Source organism: Anomaloglossus baeobatrachus, chromosome 4 (genome assembly GCF_048569485.1).
Source record: "Anomaloglossus baeobatrachus isolate aAnoBae1 chromosome 4, aAnoBae1.hap1, whole genome shotgun sequence".
Classification (NCBI taxonomy): Eukaryota; Metazoa; Chordata; class Amphibia; order Anura; family Aromobatidae; genus Anomaloglossus; species Anomaloglossus baeobatrachus.
The window spans coordinates 151,349,753-151,370,623 of record NC_134356.1 but is presented as its reverse complement, the minus strand read 5'-3'; the positions used below and the strand labels follow the sequence as shown (position 1 = coordinate 151,370,623).

Sequence of the window (20,871 nt, the reverse complement as noted above, 5' to 3'; positions counted from 1 at the left end):
AAAGATGTTAGAAAGATCCACATCAGGGTCCTGCTTGGCTTGGAAGTGGGTGATGGCTGCTTCAAACTGACTGGATAGTCCTTGTCCTAGGTCAGGGGTGGGGAACCTCCAGCCCGCGGGCCGTATGCGGCCCGCGATGACCTTTTCTGTGGCCCCCGGGGCACTGGAGCAAATTCCCAGTGGCTGCGGTGCTCGGGCAGCCGCTGATCTTGTCTAATGCTGGGAGACAGCACTGGGGGTGGGACTTCCTCCCTCCGGCTCCTACATGCTCCCTGTGAGATTACAGCTAGAATCAGAGTGATGGGGGAGGGGCCTGTACGGGACATAGAAGGCTGCATAGTGCTGTGCGTGCTGCCTCTCACCCTCCCGTTCTATGCTCGGCTGCTCAGGTCTAGGAGGTCTTTTCTTGGAGAGAAGACGAGAATGAAGCCAGCCCTTGAGCTGAGCTGCTGCATCCATCACTTGTGCTGCACCTGATCTTACAGAGCACCTAAGCAGCAGGTACTTATATCTGCGCTAAGTGTGTTTATATCAAATATATACCACCATATATGAAATGTATTTGTGACTTCAGTGTCCAGCGTCTGTTGTGTATACATGTGCGTGTGCTGTGTATACGGCTTGTGCATGTGCTATGTATACGGCGTGTGTGCTGTGTATGTGCTGTGTATACGGCGTGTGTGCTGTGTATGTGCTGTGTATACGGCGTGTGCGCTGTGTATACGGCGTGTGTGCTGTGTATGTGCTGTGTATACGGCGTGTGCGCTGTGTATACGGCGTGTGTGCTGTGTATGTGCTGTGTATACGGCGTGTGTGCTGTGTATACGGCGTGTGTGCTGTGTGTGAGGCATGTGGGCTGTGTGTGCGCGCTGTTTATACGGCGTGTGTCTGCTGTGTATATGGCGTGTGTGTGCTGTGTATACGGCATGTGTGTGCTGTGTATGTGCTGTGTATACGGCGTGTGTGCTGAGTATGTGCTGTGTATATGGCGTGTGCGCTGTGTGTGCGGCATGTGTGCGGCGTGTGTCTGCTGTGTATACGGCGTGTGTGTGCTGTGTATACGGCGTGTGTGTGCTGTGTATACGGCGTGTGTGTGCTGTGTATACGGCGTGTGTGTGTGTGTGTGCGCGCTGTTTGTTGTGTTTGGCACTTAATAAAGTTTCATATTGTAAGGTTTATTGGTATATCTAATTCCTGGTGTGCACATGTTTACATGCAGAGCTTTTTTTCTTCTCCTTATGTACTGTGTATACGGCATGTTGAGTGCTGTGTATGGCTTGTGTGTGTGCTGTATACGGCGTGTGAGTGCTGTGTATGGCGTGTGAGTGCTGTATACGGCGTGTGAGTGCTGTGTATGGCTTGTGTATGTGCTGTATACGGCGTGTGAGTGCTGTGTATGGCTTGTGTATGTGCTGTATACGGCGTGTGAGTGCTGTGTATGGCTTGTGTATGTGCTGTATACGGCGTGTGAGTGCTGTGTATGGCTTGTGTGTGTGCTGTATACGGCGTGTGAGTGCTGTGTATGGCTTGTGTGTGTGCTGTATACGGCGTGTGAGTGCTGTGTATGGCTTGTGTGTGTGCTGTATACGGCGTGTGAGTGCTGTGTATGGCTTGTGTATGTGCTGTATACGGCGTGTGAGTGCTGTGTATGGCTTGTGTGTGTGCTGTATACGGCGTGTGAGTGCTGTGTATGGCTTGTGTGTGTGCTGTATACGGCGTGTGAGTGCTGTGTATGGCTTGTGTGTGTGCTGTATACGGTGTGTGAGTGCTGTGTATGGCTTGTGTGTGTGCTGTATACAGCATGTGAGTGCTGTGTGCAGTATACAGTATCTCCTGTGCATGTGTACTATATATGGCCAGTGTGTATCGTGGGTGGTGTAAAATAGGACAACTGTGTCAAGGCTGTGTGCAGTATACGGCCAGTGTGTCAGAGCGGTGTGTGTATGTACAGTGTCTCCTGTGTGATATATATGATTTACCAATCTGCGCTTCAAACAAAGACAAACCTGGAAAAGCAGTTGTGAGAAGCAAACATCACAGCGCACCAAAGAGAATCAGCTCTGGCCGCCACAGTAGGGGTATAGGGGAGAGTTAATTGTTTGACTAATTATAGCCGGGTCATTTTCAAGTTGATAATTTTGTGCGGCCCCCGAAGGTTGGTAGAATTTTCCAAATGGCCCCCGGCAGTAAAAAGGTTCCCCACCCCTGTCCTAGGTCATACTCCTAAATAACTGGTGTGAGCAGGTAATCCACACGCCCCACTTCCATTCCCCTCTGGGTGGTATCCAAAACAACAGGCTTGGTGGGGCCATCCATGAACCCGACTTCAATTTTCTCCTGGTTAGTCCCCGAAATAACAGAAGTGGGGAGACTATGCATGAGCCCTACATCAACTTCATCCTGGTTAGTCCCCGAAAGAACAGGTGTGGGGAAGGTGTCCATAAACTCCATATGGACCTCTTCCTGGTCAGACCCCAAAATAACAGGTGTGGGGATGCTGTCCATTAGCTCCACATCAGCCTTGCTCTGGTTAGTCTCCACAATGACAGGTGTGGGGAGGCTGTTCACAAGTCTCACATGAACCTCTCCCTGGTCATTTCCCAAAATATCTGGTGTGGGGACGGTGTCCATAAACTCCACATCAGCCTTGCTCTGGTCAGTCTCCACAATGACCGGTATGGGGAGGCTGTTCACAAGCCCCACATCGATCACTTCCTGGTTGGTCCCCAAAATACCAGGTGTGGGGAGGCTGTCCACAAGCTCCACCTCGTCCTCTCCCTGGTCGGTCCTTAGGTCCAACTGCACACATGCCAGAGGGATGTCTGAGCGCTGGCCCTCAGCCAGGGAGATGGATAATTGGGAATCTGGTAAAGGGTCTTCTGGGGAAACAATAACTGGGCTTACCAGGGTAATGGAGGAACCAGTGTCTCGTAGTCCCTGGCTCTTGACCGGCTGAGCTGGCAGATGGGCTCCAAGCATGCGGCCTCGGTTTTGGAGACAATCTTTATCTATATGTCCATGGCGCCCACATGTATAACAGTGCCATAGATTGGGCGAGTCACAGGCCCTGTTTGTAGTCCTTTGTTTTGGCGCAGCTTCTGCTGGGTAGCGGGACCATCTTTCTCGAGCAGCTGGTGTTAGCAGTACGGCAGCTGGAATCCCATAAACATATTCCAGAACATAAGCCCTCTCTTCTCTTGAGGATTTAGGCCCCAATGCAGCCAACGCTGTGGCTTGGGCCATTTTGGACCAAGTTGATTCCCGATTATCACTAGATCCATGCTGTGGCACATAGTTTAAATCCTCTGGGTCAATATCGGCGGGATCCTCATCGTCCTCTGCATCATTCTGGGCATCCCAACGGACTAATTTCCAGATCAAGTCTGACCGAGTGTTAGCGTTCCTGTAGTCAATCTTTCGCCTCTGGCACAGATCCTGTAGCATCTATTTACTGCTGCGGTCGTATCTCCTCTCTTGTCCTTGTCCCATGGCTGAGCTGGTGGGGTTGGACATGGCAGCGTCCGAAACCTGAATGCCTCCCTTATGGCCCGCTAGGTATGCTTATGTGCCTCCCTGGTTGTTCAGCCCTGGACGGTGTCAACGAACACCAGTCCTCTGCAGCTCCCCTGGATAAACCAGGCTGAGTAGTATCCCACTACTGCCACCAATTGTGGAGACACGGGGCTCAGTGGGTGCTCTCGTCCGCTAAAACCGGCCGCCTTTAGAAAGACAGCGTGGCTCAGGGCTCATCCCAACTGAACGCACGACCTCCTTAACCGTGGCCAGAACAATACTCAGACAATACAGGGTGAGGGAACCACAATAATTAGACTTTATTGGATCCTTAAAATATTAATGGCACATAACACATAACCAGCAAAACACACAAATGTAACAGGCAACAGAGTCTCACCCTTCCGCTGGCTCACCATGGATTTAGAATGTCCATGCCTCAGAGGTTCCAGGACTATTTACTCCAATCCAGCAGCACCCCGCTTTTGGCAGGCACCCACCGAGACAGGAAAAACGCCATATTTAGGAAGCTGGCTGAGGTCTGCAAAGTCTGTACCAGGCGACTGGATTGTCCCAACCTGGGTTTCCTCCTTAAGTAGTCTCTGTGTTTGATGATATAAACCTGGTAGATGGAGTCGAAATCCCTAGACTGTGGATATGGTCTCCAATCGGAACCAGAGTCCCTAGATTGAAGCCACAAGGTATCCTGATCCTCTAGCCAGCTCCTAAGAGCTTAGACTGGATCATGCACATCCATCAACAACCACCTGGTGACTTAAAGAAATTCCTTTTATAGCCACAGCCTTCCACTTGGATACACTGCGTCCTCATCGGATTGGTTGGACAAGATTGCCTCTCCCATTGGATAAATTTCAAGCTGCATGGATAATGTTCATTTAAATGATGTGGGTAGGAAGACTGAGGATATCTACATGGAGTCTGCAAGTCACCGAGTAGACAATGGCTACTAAGGTAATCACATTAGCAATACACAACTACATTACAATGATTACTGGAAGGGTCTGGAGAAACAATAGCTAAGCAAACATGAGGTAATACACAAAAGAACAATACGTCTGGCTGAATGTTAAGAAACTTTAACCCATGAGAGTCCATGTCGTCACACTACCGTCACAGCTACCGGGTATAACTGAGACCCTGGAGATCACGATTCCGGCTGTTTATTCCGGTCTTTGGTCATGTGATCACCGTTATACACTGTATAAAGATGATCACGTTATAGTAAATGGCGCCTATAAAAAATTATTTATCTCCCACCTGGCATGATCAAACGTGTCAGATGAGAGATAAATCTCCTCCCCTGTCCCCTCCGGTCCCCTGGTGTGGTTAAAGTGCCCTCCAGTCCCCCTCCCCCATCCTGGTGATCTAAAATGGCAGGGCACATGATTGGCGCGCCTACTGCATGCATCCTTCTTTGATTTCTGTCGCACTTCTGGGGCGGCTGCGGCCTGCTAATTTTAGGCTGGGAAGGACCAAAATAACCATGGCCCTTTCTAACCTGAGAATACCAGACCCAAGCTGTCAGCTTCACCTTGGCTGGTAGTCTAATTTAGGGAGCACCCCACATTTTTGAATTATTTATCTATAAATACATTTTTTAAAAAAACAGCGTGGGGTGTCTGCTGTTCTTCAAGGTAAAGCTGCCGGCTGTGGTCTGCAGCCATCTGCTTTACTCTAGCTTGCCATCAAAAATGGCGTTTTTTTTTTTTGTTATTTATGTCTTTTTTAGCTACATATAAGTCTAAACACACTTTAGTGCCACATGAAAAGCACTAAAGGGTGCCAGCTTAGAAAATGTAGGGGGGTGAGACATTATATATGTGTTTTACCTATGTCTGTCTATCTATCTATCCATTTTAGCTTTTTAGGCTGCCTGTGCACGATCAGGGTTTGCAGCGTTTTGGACGCAGAGTGTTTTCACTGCGTCCAAAGCGCTGCGTTGTGCAGTACAAGCTCATTGGAAGGTTTTGTTTTTTTTTGGAAATCTCCCACTCACTGAGCTTGTCTTTTTCCAAAGCATAAACTGACCTGCGTCGTCGCTTCCTAAGCCACAGCATGTCAATTTATGCTGCGGAGTCGAGAGTCTTATCCGTGGGGAGAATAGAGCTGAAGTCCGCAGCGGACCGAACCTGGATCATGGGCACGGGCATCTACGTTCTCCTGTTGACAACACTTACATCTCCACAGGAAGGCTGGCACTGTCCTACACGCAGTGTTGCCGGGTCATGGGCACATAGCCTAAAAGTGAGAAATGTGGCACTATAGTAATATTTTTGTGAAGTACCTGTGGATTCAAAATGCTTACTATACCCCTAAGTAAAATCCTTGAGAGGTCTAGTTTCCAAAATGGGGTCACTTGTGGGGGGTTTCTGCTGTATAGGTACCTTAGGGGCTCTGCAGAAGCGACATGGTGCCCGCAATTTATTTCAACGTTTCTAAAATTCCCATGGTGCTCCTTCTGTTCCAAGCCCTCCCATTTGTCCAACCAGAGGTTTTTAGCCACATGTGGCGTACCACTTCACTCAAAAGAAATTGGATAAACTGTGGGGTCCACTTTTTGGTGTTACCTCTTGAAAAAGTGAGAAATTTGGTGTTAAACCCACTTTTTTTTTTTTTTTTACAAAAAAGAATTTTCAAAATGAAACCCTAAGTTTAACAAATTCTGTGAAGTACATGTGGGTTCAAAATGCACACCATACCCATGAAAAAAAGCTTTGAGGGATCTAGTTTCCAAAATAGGTTCAACTTTTGGGGAGCTCCACTGTACCTCAGAGGCTCTCAAAACACAACATGGCGTTCACTAATGACTCCAGCCATTCTGGTTGAAGAAAAAATTGTGGTCACAATGTATTTTTTTTATTTTTACGTCTCAACGGTTTAAGGTTCTCACCAAACATCTAGATAAATTCCTTGAGGGGTCTAGTTTCCAAAATCGGGTCACTTGTGGGAGGTTTCTGCTGTTTAGATACCTTTAGGGACCCTACAAATGCAATATGGTACCCGCAATCTTTTTCAGCCAAATTTGCTTTCCAAAATTCAAATATTGCTCCTTCCATTCCAAGCCCTCCCATTTGTAACAACTGCCATCTCCTATCTAAGTAATGGGAATGTCTTCACTGAATACAAATTTTACCTTAGAATTGAGAATTTTGGTAATGACTGATCAATGCTGGTAGTGAAAGAAGCCGATTTGTCAGCTAAAATACGAGTATATTACAAAGTTGATTATTATATTGTGTGCGATTAATTTGTGAAATAAAAATTAAAATGGCTCCTTCCTAGTACACAATGTATAACATTATATGGAATTTAAAGGACTTTTTTTGGACAGGGCATAAATAGCAATGTAAAATCCAATGTACGCAATCAAGAGGTCTCAGTACTTACCCAAATACGGCAGCCCGTTTGAACAGCTGCCCAGTGGACATTTGTAATGTTGGACCAACACTAATGCAATATTAGTGGCTTATCATACAAGTAAAATATATCTTTGTACCGTGTTAGCCAGTAGGGATAAAAAAATTTGTTTAAATGAACTGAGAGTCCTCAGTGGTTGATACCTTTTAATGGCTAACTGAAAAGATGGTAATAATTGCAAGCTTTCGTCTCGAAAGTCTCAGGTCTCTTCATCAGGCATGGTATAACACAAAATCTGAAGAGTCACATATTTATACGGCTTATCATAGCAATGAAGCATCCATTTCTAAAGCCTGCATAACCCATATAGGTAATTACATTTTTTTCATTACTCACTTGTCTTCTCCTAGGACAACACCAAATCCAGCATGTTCTACTCTGGTCACTTTTGCATCATACCAACCAATCATCTGAGCAGCTGAAAACACGGTCTGAAAGTGAATGCCCTGGAAAAAGAAGACATCAAAAGATAACAATTCACCACATGTAGAAATTCAGCACCCAAAAATCCCTTTGATTTAAGATGAAACTGCACTGATTTACTATATCCAATTATATATAGCTAACCAATTAAAAATATGTGCACAGATCCAATAAGAATCACCCAATAATAATGTCTCTATTTGTATCTTCTCTCTCCCCCTCGTCTCTTATACCTATCAGGTCTCCAGGCTATAAAAAAAACAAAAAAAACAAAAAAAAAAACGTTTTGGTGCCTTTTGGTCCTTAGCTTACATAGTTAGAATATTTAGGGGGAAAATTCTCAAATAAAATTTACACTGAACATAAATCAACATTTGTGTACTGCAAGCCTAGACTACACAGAGGCTCATTCTGTTTGATACATTTCTAATCTATATTAGCATCATGTATTAGCTTGCTTACATCAGTCAACTAAGTTATGCTAACTTGTGGAGTAAGATTTAGCTCTCAGAACAGCTGATTAGGCCATGCCCTTTCTTCATTCAAAAACTAAGCAGTGAAAATTACAGCTTGTCTCTGAAGAGTCAGTCATATGTAAAAATGTAAAAAACAGCTTTGTCTTAAAGGTCTAAATGGCAAGTCCTTAGGGGGTAAAAATGAAAGACATGAGCAGGCCTCAGGAGCGGTCCCGAATGTGGCCTAAGTGAGACTGGTGGTACAGGAGCCATAGCCTAAATAGCGGTAAATTTGCACTATCTTGCCTCCCAGCACGCTTCAGGCATGGTCCGGAGGTCACAACAGAAGGCACTGACCAAAATTGTACCTTCCACACCGCTCCCTTCGGTATCAGGACCCCTAGACATCTTTCTTCACCAGGACGCGGCTCCGGCGCGCTCATACAAAATGGCGGCCAAACGGCAGGAGACGTCAGAGGATGGTGTCGGCTAGTCCCTGAAGAGGGGAGAACTTCTGGACGCAGACTCACTGCAACAGCAGGGAGGCATGGAGCAGTCTGCCAGGGAAGCACGAACGGCTCCTACTACTCCAATGAGACATACAGCAGAGGGAGAGGTGGAAGGCTAGGGTATAGAGGGAGACAGTTTACATGTAGGGGAGGCTGCATCCGAGGCCCAGCAGTTAACCTCAGACAGAGAAATGAACTCCTCACAACCCCTGAGAAATAAAGTAAAGGCATGGGATGGCAATCCCCCACAAGCACAGGGTTTTATGGAGGACTTTCGCATATCAGCCACCCCCTCTATTGTCCAGATATGCCTTGCCAGAAACACAATACTCCTCTCTTTCAGGCAGCGATCTTTATCAGGTGATGATACTCAAGGTAGAGCAGACTATGATTGGAGATCCCATGTAGCTCAACTTCCCACAAAAGCTTACCTGCAGTCCTTGGTGTTAGAAATCAAAGAGGTTTGCTGCTCAGAAATAGCTAATATCTGCCAAGATCTTACATATATTGGTCAAAGAATAGAGACCCTAGAGGAGGACCACGACGAAACACGAACCTATATGGTTTAACTTCAATCCACCATAGTTGCACAACATGACACCCTCTGAGAATACCAGAGACATTTGGAGGATCTAGAGAATAGGAGTCACCGATACAACATAAGGATACAGGGCCTCCCGGAGCAATATAATGAGGAGAATTTGCCTTTGATTATACAAGCTATCTTTAATAGGGTTCTGGGAGCCCCTTCATCTCATATGATCAGCCTTGACAGAGCGCACAGAGCACTCAGACCAAAAGATGCCTCCCAGGCACCTAGGAATATTATATGCTGTGTTACTGACTATAAACTTAAAGAAGACGTCATGATACAAGCTAGAAAAATGCGCACTATTCACTTTGAAGGCCATCCTATACAACTCCTCCAGGACATTTCCTGGGTCCCTTTGCAAAAAAAGGAGGTTGCTCTGACATCTCAAGCTTCTGTGAGACCCTGGGGCTCCCAATTCCAAAAATCTGTAATTGGGAACTCACTCCTCCACAGCGACCACCACCAGCAATCTGGCACAGATTCTCTTCCTCTTCAAAAAGACAAAGCACGCCTCCATGATCAAATTCCAGCAGACCAGAGGAAATCAGACCCACTCGCAAGAGAGAAGAGGAAAAATACTTGGTCGTCCGAGGCCTACAAAACATCTCTTTTTTGACTGAATGGAACATAAGAGACGGCTGTGGAGAGCAGATGTATCATAGTATCATAGTTTTTAAGGTTGAAGGGAGACTCTAAGGCGGGCTTTGCACGTTGCGACATCGCAAGCCGATGCTGCGATGTCGCACGCGATAGTCCCCGCCCCCGTCGCAGCAGCGATATCATTGTGATAGCTGCCGTAGCGAACATTATCGCTTCACCAGCTTCATATGCACTCACCTGTCCTGCGATGTCGCTCTGACCGGCAAACCGCCTCCTTCCTAAGGGGGCTGGCTGTGCGGCGTCACAGCGACGTCACACGGCAGGCGGCCAATAGCAACGGAGGGGCGGAGATGAGCGGGACGTAAACGTTAATCGTATCATCTAGGATTTACACACTACGATGTCGAAAGTGACGCCGGATGTGCGTCACTTTCGATTTGACCCCACCGACATCGCACGTGCGATGTTGCAACGTGCAAAGCCGCCCTTTGTCCATCTAGTTCAACCCGTAGCCTAACATGTATGATGACTCTGACCTCTTAGTTTATTCGACCTTGTTTTTTATTTATACTGGACTATATTTTTTTTCCTTTCTTTGTGGAGTTGTACGGAAAAAACGATTCTGTGATGTTATTTTCACTTTACTTATTATGTACGCTATTTGTACTTGTTGTCTGTTCACCTCTCCTTCCCTTCTTGCACTTCCCTAACCCACAATCCATCTCTTTATCTGACACAAAGTTTATTGACTCATTTAACAGTCCTTGGAGCAGTCTGGCTGGAGTTTCCTTTATAGGTTCAAAAGGGCTAAAGCTACTGAAGCTGGATAAGAACTGGGTCCCTGGGTGTCATCACGCTTTTATATCTCAACCATGGTTCGTATAGCATCTATAAATGTTAAAGGACTAAACTCTAAAGTTAAACGGCGGCTAGGTCACATGAAAACTTCCCTCCACAGTAGTCATAGGGAGTGACTTTAACCTGCCCTTTTCCGAAACGTGACATAGAAGCTCTTTAACCAACCAGCACCTAGGGGTAAACTCAATTAGACAGTCCAAGGTTTTTTGTGCCTTAATCCATAAATACGCTCTTTATGATTTATGGCGGGTGACCAATCCTTCTTCCCGACAGTATACGTTTTACTCTTATCCACACTCTACACACATGCGAATTTACATTTTTTGGCAATCTGCCAGCCTTGCGCCTCACTAAGACGTCTGAAATTGCCCACATAATGTGCTTAGACCATGCCTGGTTTTACTTGATCTTCACTTGTCTACTCAAGCAAGGAGGATATGTCACTGGAGATTAAATAACCACCTCCTAAAGACTCCCAATCACCAGTATAAGCTCCAAGATCAGTTAGAGGATTTTTTTCAACTGAACGGTGGTTCGGTCTCCTCATTGTCCACCCTATGGGAGACGCATAAATCAGTTATGAGGGGCAATTGTATCTCCCTGGCATCCCACTTGAAAAGGGATGTAACGGAGTAACACCGAGAGCTTACTAAGCGGTTTGAGCGGCTAGAGCGGGAAATGCTTACTTGCCCAACCACAACCAAATGAGAATGTATCGTTGACGTCAGGAGTAGGCTGAAGGACTTGGCAGCTAACGTGGAAAGGTTACTGGTTTATACTAGGCAACGATACTATGAGAAGGGTAACAAGGCTCACTCCATTCTTGCAGAACAGCTTACAGACCGCACTGCACAAACCTCTCCTTTCGCCGTTAAAGATGTGCAGGGTCATTTGACTTATGACCCTAAAAAACATGCAGACGCTTTGAGATTATTATGCTAGATTGTACTCACTTCCATTTACTTTACCAACTGACATAGGGAAGAGAGACCTCCTACTGAAAGAATACCTTGCAGCTCGCTCCTTGCCAACACTACGCACAGAAACACTAGACACACTTAATGCCCCGATTACTGCTGAAGAACTGTTTACAGCAATCAAAGAGCTCCCACATGGAAAAGCACCCAGCCCAGATGGTTTTACGTACCTGTATTATAAAACCAGAACACACTTGCACGCCATATGCTGTCCCTCTTTAACTCACTCCTGAATGGCATGCCAATCCCCCCCTTGATGCTGCGATCACATATAACGGTAATAACGAAACAGGGAAAAGACCCTGCTGATTGTGCGAGTTATCATCCGCTTAATGCGGACTTAAAAATATTTACGAAAATACTCACTACCAGACTCTCAATGATTCTCCCACACTTGATACATGGGAACCAAGTGGGGTTTGTTCTTGATAGACAGGTGGAAGACAACCATAGGCAAACAATAAACCTCATTGATGCCGTATATGAAAACAATGGGGAAGCACTGCTTCTTAGTCTCGATTCAGAAAAGGCTTTTGATAGCCATGGGTGGCCTTTTTTATTTGCTACCTTCAAGAGATTTGGTATTGAAGAACCTTTTCTACAGGTGGTTTGTGCTTCATATATGGACCCCGAGGCAATAGTGAAAACTTCCCCATGCCTAATCATCACCCTTCCCATATATCACAGATCTAGACAGGAGTGCCCCATCTCCTCCCTATTATTTGTAATGTGCACTGAGCCATTAGCAGCGTGAATACAGGAGAGTCCAGACGTGCAAGGGTTCCAGATCAAGGGCCACGAATATAAATTGTCGTTTTTCGCAGATGACGTCCTCCTAACAATTCGTAACCCCCTGATAACCCTACCTAATCCTTATTCCATTCTGACTGAATACGGAAATCTGTCAGAATACAAAATTAACGCCTCAAAAACTGAAACACTGCCATTAAATATGAAGCCATCTGCACTATCGGTGCTACAATCCACATTTGAATATGCGTGGAAAAAAGAACAATTAAACTACCTAGGGATCTACATAACACGTACATATGACTATGCTTACAACTTCCTGTCCTTTTTTGAGGAACGAAATATGACATTGTCCAGGTGGGATAAGGTACGCTTGTTCTTCTTTGGAAGAATGGCCACTGTTAAGATGACGATCCTTTCAAAGTTCTATTGGAGACACTCCTTCTGGCGATCCCAAGGTCAGTGATAAGGCAGTTCCAGACGCGGCCGAGCGATTTCGTTTGGGCATATAAATGCCATCGAATTGACTGGTCGGTATTTGTGACTCCCAGGAAACTGGGTGGCCTGGCTTTTCCGGACATGTAGAAGTACTACATAGCCACTGATCTAAGACATATTCCGGCATGGGCTAGTCTAGTTATGAAAAGAAAATGGATGGAAGTGGAACATGTTTGGTTTGCCCCCACCCACTCCAACGCGTTTCTATGGCCAACCTTTGCAAATCCCCCAGATATAGCTCTTTTAGGACCTATGGCATTCACCACACATATCTGGAGGAAGGTCATGAAAATTTTCCCATTCACCTCGGACAAACCTTCACTAGTGCCGTTTTTGTTCACTCCAGCTATATCAGGCTGTTCCACCAGTTAAATGACTACTCCATGGCTCAAGGCACACCTCATTCGTTTTATGGATATAATTAATCCTCTTAATAATACAATTCTACCCTTCTCCATTCTACAGGAGAGGTCTGGAATCCCGATGGGAGGTTTCTATTCATATGCAACGATACACCACATGGCCATATCCACGGTAAAAATCAACTACTTTCTCTAAGTCTAACCCATTTGAGAACCTCTGCAGGCAGGGTACATCAACGAGGGGACTAATCTTACATATATATGACATACTTCACATACTGAGGTCCATAATCCCCTCATGGCAAATGGGAGATGTACAGTATTTGGGAAGGGATATACCAAACCAGTATGGCAGACTATATGTGAGAGAGCGGCAAAAACTTCTCTTTGCACCTTGGAAAAATAGAATCAATATAAAATTTTGATGGATTGGTACCATACTCCAGAGGTCATGGCAAGGCTCTTCCCTAATTCATCGGACCAGTGGTGGTTTATGAAGGAGAAGGGATCTCTCCCCCATATTTTCTGGGACTGCAAAGTTCTCTTTCCTTTCTGGGTGGAGGTAAGAGCGCTAGCCCACAGGGTTGTGGGGCATAGGGTTACTTTGGACCCGTTTAATTATCTTCTTAGTGTTCCACCTTCGGGATTTCAAAAGACTCAGCCAGACTGCTCCTACACATAGACTTTCGCGAAATGCCTAATAGCCTCATCGAGGAAAAAGACTCTTACCTCCCACTCTCCAGCAACAAGAGTTAAAGGTAAGGTGTCGCGGATTTATATAATCCAAACAATGATTACTTGTAAGATAACATGCAGCTATAATGTTAATTTTGCTTTAAATAAAGATGTCTTTCAGTTTTAATAATCCTGGAAAGCTGGCAATGGGGGCTGCCATTTTACATTCCAAGTTTTAGCTCGACAGTGCAGGCTCAATTTACAGCACCTCATGGACATAGGCAATAGTAGTCGGATTCCGACCCCATTAGTTCTATTACAACTGAAATGGTAACACCTATGTGGGCTGCCCAATTCACAGCCGTGGGTGTCTTCAGCCGCCATTTTTCCATAGCCCACGCTTTGGGCTGGGCTGCATTTTTCCCCTACAGCCAGGATATGAAAGAGCAAGCAGTACCATCCTAACAAATCCTAGAACAATGTCGTTACAGTCAGCTGGAGCGGCGTGCAGCGGTGGATTACCATCTCCAATGACACCCCCTCCCCACCCTCTAGCCAGCCCCGCTCTGCCCCCACCGCCGGCATCCATGCAGTAGAGCTGTGTGTGTGTTTGCTTGTATGCGTGTATGCAAAAGCATGTGAGTACCGGCGCCCCTCCCCCCGCTGCCGCTGCTACTGTCTCCACTGACAGCCCCCCGCTCCTGCCCTGCTTTCCTTGCTGCAGCCGCTGCGGGCATGCATGAAAAGCAGTGCGTGAGTACCGGTGCCCCTCCCCCGCCGCTGTGTATCTATTTCTCTCCTATGTGATACGGTCTGCTGAGTTGCTGTATATAAACCTATCCTGTGTGATACTGTCTACTGAGCTGTGTATCTAATCCTGTCCTGTGTGATACTGTCTGCTGAGCTGTGTATCTAATCCTCTCCTATGTGATACTGTCTGCTGAGCTATGTATCTAAACCTATCCTGTGTGATATTGTCTGCTGAGCTGTGTATCTAATCCTGTCCTGTGTGATACTGTCTGCTGAGCTGTGCATCTAAAGCTGTCCTGTGTGATACTGTCTGCTGAGCTGTGTATCTAATCCTCTCCTGTGTGATACTGTCTGCTGAGCTTGTGTATCTAATCCTCTCCTGTGTGATACTGTCTGCTGAGCTGTGTATCTAATCCTATCCTGTGTGATACTCCTGCTGTCCTTGGTGACATTTTAGACACTTCTGGTCACCAGCAAAATGGCTCCACACTGTAATCCTAAATTTCATTCTCTGTTATCCCTTGGAAACACCCAGATTGGGAGGGGAAGGTGACATCACACACAGGAGAGCAGATTCTGCCCACTTTTACTGCAGTTGTAATCTAGCCTAATTCTACAGCGGGATTTCTGTAGGATTTCAGCAGCTGCTCCACCTAGTGTTTAAGAGTGGAAAATATCAAACTTTTTTTTTTATATATATATTTTGCTCAATTAAAAACAAATAATAATTAAACAAAACATTAATACTTTACATTTTTCAGTTATTAAAATTTGTTTTTTGGATGACACCTTCCCTTTAAGGATTAGGGAGACAAGACGAATGGAATATCTTACAGTGTGCTTCAACAATCAGCTGGACAAGTTTCAGCGGATATGGACACCTTGGGATCTATATGTCAGCGACTACTAATCAAACATCAATATGGAACGTTTGTGCATTTTGTTGTTCTGTACGGTTGCCTCGCGCATAACCTGTGTTAGTTTAACCCCTTCCTTTCCTCCCCTCTCGTCTAATCTTTCCTTATGTTTCTCCCTCCCTGATGTCTTGTCTATTCTTACTGAAGTTTCTTGATGGTTGTTGTGTTACTTGTACTCATATGAAAATCTCTTTAATAAATAAAAACAGGTAAAAAAAAAAAAGAAAAAAAAGATGAGCAGGCCTCACCTGTCCATTGTCCACAACATAAATGATAATATCCGCTTTCTCTTCAAATAATCTCTGCTTTATAGCAGCCAGGTCTGAAGTATCGTAGGTGAAACCCCCATCGGTTTTCTCAATAGTTAAAGGAATTGAGCATCCAGGAATAAATACAATTTTTCTTCCTTCATCCAGTTCAACAAAACCTACAAAATATACATTTATACATATATTATGTAAATATTTATCTATATATAGCGTGCTTCCCCAAAATAAGACAGCGTCTTATATATTTTTTTTTTTTTTAAAAGACTCCCTAAGGTTTATTTTCAGAAGAGGTCTTATATTTTCCCATTAACAACAATCCATATTTATTCTTGAATTAAAAAAATATCAAGATTTATACAAATATAATCATGTTTTTGTATGAATCCTATTACTGGTTCAGATGCACATTCTCTTCTCTGATCTGCTATTCTCATGGCATGGTGCAGAATCAGTCCTACAGTGGTGAGTATACAGCATATTTACAAAGGTTTAAATGTATTATTCTCTATGTACTGCGAAGCTTACCTCCAAAGGAAAGCACACATCCCCTAAAATAATCAAATTTACCAGTGTCCAAACAATTAGAGTTGGAAAGTTAATGGGTTCTCATTTACAAATCTGCGTTGCTGTCCAGTCTCCTTGCGCTCTACAGTAGTTGCCCCTACCCCCGATTACTGAAAGCAGTATCATATGTGCGGAGTGATACTTGTAACCGATCTAATTGTGAGAACTGCAGCGCAATGCAGCTGGAACGGTAAGGCTGTGTCCACACTTTGCGTTTTCACCTGCTTTTTTGCAGCGTTTTGAACTGCAGCGTTTTCATGCCAAAATGCATGCATTTTGATTTTCCTGCAAAGTCTATGGGAAATGGGGATTTCTCTATCGCTTTCATTGGGGGACACAGGACCATGGGTGTATGCTGCTGTGACTAGGAGGCTGACACTAAGTAGACATAAAAAAAGTTAGCTCCTCCCTAGCAGTGTACACCCTGAGCCGGAGGAGGATCTATGCCAGTTTTTTGCTTAGTGTCGTAGGAGGCTGATGTGGGCCCATATCTCTGTGGGCCAACCTCAGCCTAGGCTATTCTATTTTTCCGTTTTTTTCATGCTATACGGCGCCGCTCAGCCTTCTCATCTTTTTACGTTTTTTGTCTCTTCTGCAGGGTTAAAGGCCCTGCATCAGAGAGAAACCTCGCCTGCTCTTTCCCTACGGGGTATCGTCCCCAGGGTTCCTTGAGGCTCGAGACGCCAGCCCCTATCCCCCTCCTGCCCCATGGTACCACTCCAGGGGCTGCTTGGGGTCCCACACATTTATTGTTTATGGGCTCACTCCCCGTCGACCCCTATGGTACCGTCCCAAGGGGTGTTTCGGGTGGAGACAGCGAGGAAGCTCTTCACTGGATGATAAGAATCGCAAGCGCAGGAGCGCCCACAGCACCAGGCCTCCCCCAGCGTTCTTCCCTGATTCACTGGGCCCAGGCAGAGGATCTGACACTGCAGCGCAGGAGCGCTCTGCAGTCTCCCCCACAGCCCCCCAGCAGCTCTCCCCTGGCACTTGCCAGCAGCAGCCTGCACTCACCGGGGGCCGCAGCATCCAGGATGGGACCCGTGGATCTGGGCGCCGTGCATGGACGCAGGTAAGGTCTGCTCCGCGCGCAGCGCTGCGCTCCCGGCGGCCGCCGCTCACTAATTTAGTCCCCGGCTTGGGCCTACCTCGGGCCGGAGCGCTCCACCCCCGTTTGCGCACGCTTTTCCGGCCACTCCCCCCTCTTCTTCTGCCCAAAGACAGCCCCCCATGCTTCCCAGCGTCCCCTACGAGACAGGCCCCAGGGAGAGGATCACACCTGCAGCGCAGGAGCGCTCTGCATCACCAGGCCTCCCCAGTGTTCACTGCTTCCCTGGGCCCAGGCAGGGGATCGTGGTCACCACAGCGCAGGAGCGCTCGACAGTTCCCCCCAGGCAACTGTCCAGCAGGCAGGATGGGGCCGAGGATCACAGCGACGTCGGCAGAACACAGGTAAGACTGCTCTGCGCTCAACGCTGCGCTCCCGGGGGCCGCCCACTACTCTAGTCCCCTGCTCCGGCATACTTCAGGCCTCAGTCCTCCGCCTCACCGCTTGCGCACGCGTGTTTTTTCCCAAGCAGACCCCTGCAGTTCCTGCCCGGTCCCAAGCCAGCCAGCCCCCCTACTATATATATATATATATATATATATATATATATATATATATATATATATATAAAAAAAACAATAATTAAATTAAAAAAAAAATGAAGGGCTGCGTTTTTTTCTTTAGCAATGCGGTCCCCGCAGTTTCTGAGACCTCTGCTGACCTGGGTGGGACACAGGACCTGGGTGAGTGCTGCTCTTGCTTAGGAACAGACTATAGGCTTCTTTCCCCTTTTTTCTTTTTTTTTCACCCTTTTTTCTCCTGTCTCCCCCCTAGCGTCACTAGTTGTTTTTTTCCTAAGCGCCATGGCTAACGCTAGTCTCCCCATACAGTCCAGGCCCCTTTTTAGCCTTTTTGATGCTTGCACAGCCTGCTAGGTATATTTCTCCCAAGCCAGGCTTCGCCCCCCCGCTCGGCTTGCGCCACAAACCATCCTGTCTCCGCCAGCACCCGACCTCCGCTGCGCTCCCTTAACCAGAGGGGTAGACCCTATATCCCAGTCTGTGGACTCTCTCCTAAGGGCGTCTATGACCATCGCGCAGGCGTTGCAGTCGCTCCCTATGCCCGGCCATGCTCCCCCGGTCCAGCTGGCTCTGGGCAACAGTCGGTCTGATCCAGACCCTACTGCTGGAGCGCAGAAGGGGACCTGTGGGGTCTCCTCTCAAGTCCTCCCGGAGATCTCTATCACCTCCAGACTCCGAGTGCTCCTCGGCTCCGAGACCGACCGACCCCTTGTTTCAGGAGAAGAGTCGGATGCAGCCTCGATGCTGATTCTAGATCAGAGGGCGGATGTCAGAGGTAGGGTGGATAGTCCGGTCAAAGCGGTAAGTCGTACGCTAAAGCTGCAGATGGACTCTGTGGCTACCCAGTGCTTGCATGTCTCATTCAAATAGGTTAAGCAGGCACACAGGCAATTCGGTGACCATCCAAAATTTGCTGAAATTCTATGCAAGCACAGACGACAACCGGTCAAGATATCCAACAATGGTAAGTCGTTTGATTTACTTTTCCCCTTCCCTGAGGCTCTCAGGAAGAAATGGGCAGGCTCGCCTAGGGTCGCCCTTCTGTTTTTTTTCTGTCTGTCATCTTCCAATACTATCTCTTCCGCACGGGGCATCGCTCCGAGTCGCCACGGATCAAAACACCAAGAGAGTGGCCCGTTCAGTTTGTCTGATCAAAACACCGAGAGAGTGGCCCGTTCAGTTTGTCTTCAGACGGCAGGCACGGTACTCCTACTGCCTTCGCAGCCATCTGGCCGGCAGCACCCTTGATGTCCTGGGCCGCTACCTCCACAACGGTCTTCGCGCGGGATCGAGCAATCCGGAGTTCTCAACACGGCTACACAGATCGCTCTGGCGGGTGAGTACAAACTCATCGCATCTGTCAGCAGCCTACTGCGCAGTGAAAGCGGCTGGCAGCACGGGGGCCATCTGTCGGGCGATCTGGCTCAGAGCCTGGTATGCGGACGCGGCTTCTAGGATATCACTTACAACCCTCCCCTTTCCAGGAAGTCGTCTGTTTGGGGACTGGCTGGATCAGATTATTGACGAGATCACAGGAGCTTCGATTCAACACACAAGAAAACCAGGCCCCCGCAGAGGAACAGGAAGTTCCTGTCCTGTTATACAGGCCTTTCTGGCGTTTCTCAGCCACGCCAGCCATCAAAGACGACGTCCGGATCACAGCGCTACCCCGCTAGATGACTCTTGGTCGTTGCACGCAGGCGCAGACCAGGTGGAGGGGGAGGCGCATGTCTCATCTCATTCACGTCTGGCGGACTTGGATCACAGACGCCTGGGTCGGAGAGGTACTGGACTCAGGGTACATAATAGAGTTTTCAGCAAGTCTATCGTCGGGCATACAGGTCGCACCTAATTTGCCAACAGCACAGATGTTCCTGCGTCTCACAATAGCAGACGATCATTTTTGGTGATTCCGTACCTGGACGCCTTGTTGATCAGGGTTCTTCTTTTGACGACTGTCTCCTAAGTGTTCAGGTCACCACCGATATCCTGTCCCGACTCGGCTAGCTCATCAAGTGGAAGAAGCCCTCTCTAACTCCGGCCAGCAGGATTACCTGTCCAAGCATGGAGTTCGATACCATCCAAGGACGCGTGTCCCTCCAAAGAGACCGCCAGATCCTCCGTCACTCCAAGCCGGAGAGTCCTCAGTCGGATGGCGGCGGCAATAGAGGTGGTTCCGTTTGCCGCTTCCACCTTTGTCTCCTTCAGCTGACTTGGCCGAACAGATGGGACAATTCTCTATTCACCTTGAATCGCAGGATCCAATTGACTCCGGGAACCCGCCGCTCGTTTTTATGGTGAACCAGCGGCCCTCATCGGTCCAGTGAAATGTTTTTCATACCAGTACACTGGCAGGCAGTCACCACCGATACCAGTCTTCTGACTGGAGAGCGTTGTTCCGAAACACAGGGCTCACGGTCGGTAGTCCTCCCAGGAGAGCCGTCTGCCTATCAATTTTTTATTTTTTTTTAGGGATCAGAGTTTTTTCTCCGAGCCCTACAGATTTTTTTCAGCTTTTCATACAAAGAATCGCCATCCAGAATCCAGTTGGACATCACCTGGGCGGAACAAAGAGCGTCATGGCGATGACATAGGTGAAGAAGATCTTACAGTGGGCATAGCTTCACCACTCCAGATTTTGCCCGCAATCTTTTTTCCCCGCCGTAGATAATTGGGCAGCAGACTATATCAGCAAGGTCTGGCGGCAGGCGAATGATCCTTCAACAGAGAGGCTTTCGAATGGATCTGCCTCAGATGAGATATTCCGAATGTGGACCTGATGGCTTCTCGATTCAACAATCAAGTCACAGGAGTCCTCAAGAAACTCAGAGCAGAGGGCATCCCAGTGACTCTCATTGCCATGGATTAACCCAGGCAAGCATTGTTCGCAGAGCTCACGCAGCTTATCAGACACCCCATGGTGGCTTCCAGATCGTCTGAACTTCCGGTCGCAAAGTCCTCTTTTCCATCAATATTCAGGGGTTCTCAATTTGACCGCATGGCTGTGGAACCATGGCTACTAGCCCAGGCAGGCTTTATCCCACAGGTGTTACAGACCATGGTCAGAACTCAGAAGCCTCCGTCTTCAAACA

At 47.2% G+C, this 20,871-nt stretch overlaps 1 protein-coding gene across 5 annotated transcripts in view; it reads right to left on the bottom strand.

The window, feature by feature from the left end:
• Positions 1–20,871, bottom strand: part of RARS1 (arginyl-tRNA synthetase 1) — a 736,258-nt gene that overhangs the window by 197,896 nt on the left and 517,491 nt on the right. For all 5 annotated transcript variants that reach the window (XM_075344555.1, XM_075344556.1, XM_075344557.1 and 2 more), the window contains 2 exons: positions 15,566–15,744; positions 7,288–7,397 (listed from right to left, as the gene is read on the bottom strand). In XM_075344555.1, the coding sequence (XP_075200670.1) occupies positions 7,288–7,397; positions 15,566–15,744 (289 nt within the window). The remainder of the gene's footprint in view (positions 1–7,287; positions 7,398–15,565; positions 15,745–20,871) is intronic.